The sequence below is a fragment of the Eumetopias jubatus genome, unplaced genomic scaffold (genome assembly GCF_037043125.1).
Source record: "Eumetopias jubatus isolate StellerSeaLion01/CBP00866 unplaced genomic scaffold, mEumJub1_p1.0 scaffold_6, whole genome shotgun sequence".
NCBI classification, from domain to species: domain Eukaryota; kingdom Metazoa; phylum Chordata; class Mammalia; order Carnivora; family Otariidae; genus Eumetopias; species Eumetopias jubatus.
Window position 1 is genome coordinate 148,048,308 of NW_028274812.1, and position 6,000 is coordinate 148,054,307.

General features: G+C 40.0%; 1 protein-coding gene across 1 annotated transcript; it reads right to left on the minus strand.

The window, feature by feature from the left end:
* Positions 1-3,305: 3,305 nt before the first annotated feature.
* On the minus strand, positions 3,306-4,349 carry LOC114199746 (olfactory receptor 2W1-like). Its single transcript, XM_028091744.2, is given in 1 exon segment — positions 3,306-4,349. A coding segment is annotated over 1 exon segment (1,044 nt).
* Positions 4,350-6,000: the final 1,651 nt, after the last annotated feature.

Consider the following 6,000-nt stretch of genomic DNA (forward strand, 5'->3'; position numbering starts at 1 on the left):
GCTGCATGTTTTTCTCATTTAGTGCCCTGAATATGTCATGCCAGCCCTTTCTGGCCCGCTAGGTCTCTGGCTATGTCTGCTGCCAGTCTGATGTTCCTACCTCTGGGCATAAGGACATTTTGTAGCAAGCTGCTTTCAGGATTTTCTCATTGTCTCTGAAATTTGCAAGCTTCACTATGGTATGTAGGGTGTTGATATGTTTTTATTGATTTTGAGGGTTTCTCTCTAACTCTTGGACTTGAATGCCTGTTTCCTTCCCCAGATTAGGAAGTTCTAAGCTATGATTTGCTCAAATATACCTTTTGTCCCCCTTTCTCTCTCTGTGTGTCTTTCTTCCTCCGTTACCCCAGTAATTCTAATATCGTTTCACCTTATGGTATCGCTGATTTCTCGAAGCCTTGCCTCATGGTCCATTAGTTGTTTTTCTCTCTTTTCCTCAGCTTCATTCCTTTCCATCTTCTTGTCTTCTTTGTCACTGACTCTCTCTTCTGCCTAATTTACCCTAGGTGTTAGGGCATCCATTTAGACTGCATCTCAGTTAAAGAATTTCAGCCTGATTAGATTTTATTTCTGTACTATGAGATTCTCTAGAGTCTTTTATGGTTTTTCCAAGCCCAGCTAGTAACTTTATAATTGTTATCCTAAATTCCAGCTCTGACATTTTGCTTATATCTATATTGATGAGATCCTTGCCAGAGAGTAATACTTCTGGTTCTTTCTTTTGTAAATTCCTCCTAGTCATGTTGCCCAGAGAAGAATGGATGAACGAGAGAACAAAATCAACAATATCGCCCACTCTCCAAGTGAAATACACACTAGACAAATCCTAGTAGGTCAGAAACCAAAAAAAGAAAGAAAAAGAAAAAAAAAAGGGAAAATAGAATATAATCTCCCAGGTCAACAAAACAGGGTGATCCCCTTGGTCCTGGATATATTTTGGTCTGTTTGTTAGAACACCCCAAAACCCAAAATTGTAAAGAAAGAAAAACTTATGTATATACAAAACTAAAATTGAATACAGTTAAAGGAAGCCAAAAATGAAGAACATATCTATAAAGTGGAAATATAAAAGTGAAAGTTTAAAAAAGACCTACAAAGAGTTGAGAAAATACAAAACTAGTTGAAAAGGAAAAAAAAGGAGAAAAAAAGGAAAATTATAAACTGAAAGATAAAGGAATCATGAGAAAAAACCTTGAATTCTATATACTATTTTCCCCTAATGCTGGTGTTTTGCAGTTCTGTGTGCTCCATAAACTTGGTATTTGCCTGATGTTCCAGCTTCTGGGGGGTGGACCTTCTGTGCTGATTCTCAGGTGTCTTTGCCTGGGTGGAGTTTCACCATCCCTTGCCTGGGGGCTGGGCTCAGTGTAAGCTGCTCTGGTTGCTCTGTGTGCCTTTTGTTCCCTGAATGCTTTCAAGGATGAAAATTACAATGTTGGCACCCTGATCTCCAGCCCCAAAGCTGAAAGTCTGTGGCCTCCTCTCTTAGGTAAACCCTCAGGGAAAAGCGGTCTTCACTTTTGTGTGCACCAAACTCTGTAGACTCCTGTGGTGCGCACCTGCGCTGATTCTCCTGGGGGAGCAAAGGGGGACTTGCCTTGGTTCTGTTGCTTGCTGGGCCCCTGCTCTGAGAGCAGTAGCCCACTTGGGCCGTGGTAGGCAGTTCAGTGCAACACTGAGCTGAGAGCCCACTCCTGGGGCTTGCTGATTATAGCCACTTCACCATTCCAATACTTGGGAACTCTGCTGCACTCAGGCATGCCCGTTCTTTCTGTGACAGGGGGGATCCTGAGGCCACACTGTCCCACCTAGGATTCTGCCCCGCTTTTTCACCTGAGCACCTTTCATACAGGGACATCTTTCACTGGAGCAGACTTCCCAAAGTTCTGATTTTGTACTCCACTGCTATATTACTTTCTGGTAGCTGGCTTATGGAGGCTCCCTCCCCCATGGTTTATCTTCTGATATAGCCCCTCAGATTCACTTCTCCTCACCTCCTATCTTATAAAAAGTGGTCGCTTTTCTATTTGTGGAATTGCAGCAATTATTTTCTTACATCTCAGGATTAATTCATAGATGTTCAGATTGATTTGATAGATATCTAGCTAAATTCAAGGGACCAGATGAAATGAGGTCCCCTACTCTTCTGCCATCTTGCCTCTCTTCCATTCTCTAAATAACATTTTATATTGATTTCATTTAGGTGAAACTCCTCATTTCCTTCATTTCTCTTATCTAAGAGACTTGAGAAACTGTTACTCACCTCCTTTCACACATGTATAGGAAGGAAATTAATTAAAATCCACAAGACCATTTTAATTTTCTTTATAGAGACTCAACATCTCCCTATAATCTGTAACAGTGGTCATCAAACTTTAGCCTGATTACCTGTAGTGTTTGTTAAAAACATTAGTTGCTGGGTCCATGCTCAGATGGTTGGCTCAGTAGGTCTGAGGTAAACCTAAGAGTGTCCATTTCTGATAAGGCCCAGGTGATGCTGTTGCTTCTGATCCAAGGAGCACACTACCTTTCAGGAAAAGCCCAAACTCCTTATCAGGCCATGGAGGGTAAAAGTTAAGCTATTCTAACAGAGAGACCCCAAAGTAGAATGGCTTAATTAATTTTAAATGATATAGAACCCTTTTCTCCTGTATAGTGTGGAGGCATTGCTGTGGTGGAGAGGTGGATCTGTTTCCATGTTACTGCTCCATTCCCTCATAGGGTTTGGTAAAGCTGGGTACCCTCCACATTCACATTCCAGCCAAGAGGAAGGGAGGGGAAGAAGGGTGAGAGCAAATGGCTTCATATGTGAAGAGAGAACCCAGGAGTTGCCCACATTACTTCCTTGGCGTTGTGTTGGTGTACGCCAGGCTCAGAAGTGCAATATGCACATTGTGGCCCTGTGTCCAGTTCAAACTAGAAGCCAAACATGGAATGGGTATCAGTGGGTAGTTGGTCTCCAGCACAAAGGCCCTGCTGGCAGGATCGGGTGCCTGAAAAGGAGTGTTGTTTCCCATGAAGGTTTTAATTCTTGGGGGAAGAAATCAGTGTCCTGGGTAATCCTACATTAATAAATTTCCCTGTGAAATATTTTCTTAATACTTTGTACATATCTCTATTATTATACTTCGCCACATTTCATAGTTATATGTTTAGTTATCTGTAATCCTTGCGTAGTCTTGAAGCTTTTTAAGTGTATGAAGCTTCTTTATGTGTCTGTATCTTTCTCCTTGTAATTTCTGTCTACTTCCTACTTATTTACAAAGTTAGCACCACAACAAATCTTGGTACATGGTGAACACCCATTAAAAGCTCTTTGCATAAATGAATTGGCTTATCTTCTGTTGGTAAAGGTCAGTATTATTTCCTAGCTGTCTTCCATCTAACTTATGACTTTGCTGACCATTTTTCTACTATTTTTCTATCATGACATGTAGTATTCTCTTTACTGCGCTCTTTACATCTTTGTTTCTTAAAGTGTAGATCAGAGGGTTAAGGGTGGGTGTGATGATTGCATAAAACAGAGTAAGGAACTTCCCCTCATCTTGGGATGTGCTATTCTGTGGCGTCATATACGTGTAAATGATTGTTCCATAAAACAGAGTTACTACTGTGAGGTGGGAACCACATGTATTAAGGACCTTACTCCACCTTGCCTTTGACTTGATCCTCATGACAGCTTGAGTGATAACTCCATATGAGATGAGAATTAGTGATATAGGTGCTAGAAGAAATATCACTCCAAGAGCAAAGACAGTGATCTCAATTACTTTTGAGTAGACACAAGCCATCTTGACCAATGCTGGCATCTCACAGAAAAAATTATCCACTTCCCGGTGCCCACATCTGGGTAACTTCAAAGTCAAGGAGCAAACAATTAAGGCGCTGCCAAGGCCACCTAACCAGGCGGTGAGCACCATCTTCTGGCAAAGCTGAGGGTGCATTATTACTGTGTAGTGAAGAGGTTGACAGACAGCGGCGTAGCGGTCATAGGCCATCACAGCCAGGAGAAGACATTCTGTGGCTCCAAGGTCAAGGGCAAAGAAGAATTGGAGCACACACCCTGCATAGGTAATAGACTTTGTCGGACCCCATAGATTTACCAGCATCTGGGGGATAATGCTATTTGCATAGCAGAGATCCAAAAAAGACAAATTGGATAAGAAGAAATACATGGGAGTATGGAGCTGGGTGTCTAGGTAAGATACAAGAATGATGGTTGTGTTTCCTACCAGAGTCACAACATAGAAGATGAAGACAACCCCAGAGATGACGCGTTCTAATTGGGGCCGATCAGAAAACCCCAGCAGGATGAAATCTGTAGTGGAACTTCCATTGTTTTTGTCCATGGCTCTTTAGGGAAGTCTAGGAGACAAATCATTGTAATCAAAATAGCATCAGCCCTAAGTAGAAATAAAAATCTCTGTAGTTTGCCATGAGTATCCCAAATTCACTTATTTGCGTGTTTTTTCTCATTTGAAACACCTCTGTTAACACTTTTCCTGTGTTCAGTGCCCAAAGCCTCTCCATGTTCACACATAACTAGAGTGGTTTTATTTTTATTTATTTATTTATTTATTTATTAACTTTATTTTATTATGTTTTGTTAGTCACCATACAGTACATCATTAGTTTTTGACATGGTGATCCACAGTTCATTGTTTTCGTATAACACTCAGTGCTCCGTGCAGTACGTGCCTTCCTTAATGCCCATCACCAGGCTAACCCATCCCCTAGCCCCCTTCCCTCTAAAACCCTCTGTTTGTTTCTCAGAGTCCGTAGTGGTTTTAACAATAATGTGGTAAACCTAGTTACACTGAATTGTAAATCATTGAAAGGGCTTAATTTGCCATGACACCTATGGTTCTGTGTATTTTGATTAAGAAATCCTTGTAGTTAATGATATAATTGAAGAGTGGGATATATTTTGAGGGGTTGTTCCTTCTTGAATGTGTGACATAAGCATCACTTGATAATGACAAATTTTTCCCTTGTCAAAGGAATGGAGTTTGAGATAAAAAATTAAATGACCCATTTTCTTGGAATAAGCTCCACCATTTGGTAGCAGGATCACTTTTCATATTCACTTCTAGATGTGTTCATTGCAGCCATTGTCATCACCATCACCACCAACCTTCTCCTCTTGTCTCCCCTCATATTCATCATTGCACACATGGCCGTTCCTGTATATTTTGGTGTTCCCTATTATAGTCACCTTTTTTGGTGCCAGGAAAATATCATCTTTCCTTTTAACCTTCATTTCCATGCACAGAGGCCATGTGTTTCTTGGAATACCTTTCATGACTGCTATTACACCATATAAACAACCTATTTACTTGTTGCAGAGTTAAAAACTAATTCCAGGAACATTTGGTTACCACATGTACACAGCAACCACCTGTGTCAGCTCCTACTCACCTGGCCATTCAGCAAAATTAGCAAGGTGGGTAACTCGAACAAGAAGCAGCTCAGTAAACAGTCAGTGAGTTGTTTTTCTGCATGGCCTTTACCAAATACATGAGTCAATCCTCTGGTTGCTTTGGAACTCTATAGGTAAAGCCTCATTTCAATTCTGAAAGATTACAGAAAAGGGATAAAGAAAACATAAATTTCACTATTTTTGAAGATGTTATCATATCATTAAATAGATGGAATGTTTAATGATTGAATTATTTATAATTTTTTAGTTTTTATTTTTTTGGTTTATGAATGTTTTATGCATATAATTTCTGACCATGAACTTTAGACCTATGGTACTTTGTATTCATAGTGTTTGGGGACAAGGACTAATAAATTTATTTGCTGCAGTTAGAGTAAAGTAAGGTAAATTAAATTACCTACAGTATATGATTGTTACAGGCAGTTTAGTTAGAACATGAAAATGTTTAATCATGAAAAGGAACTGTTATTATCAAGTGGTGTGAGATAGGGGTATAGTTTTTCTCAATACAACATAGAAATTTAATTTGAGTGTGAAGTTTTTATGTGGTGGATGTCATC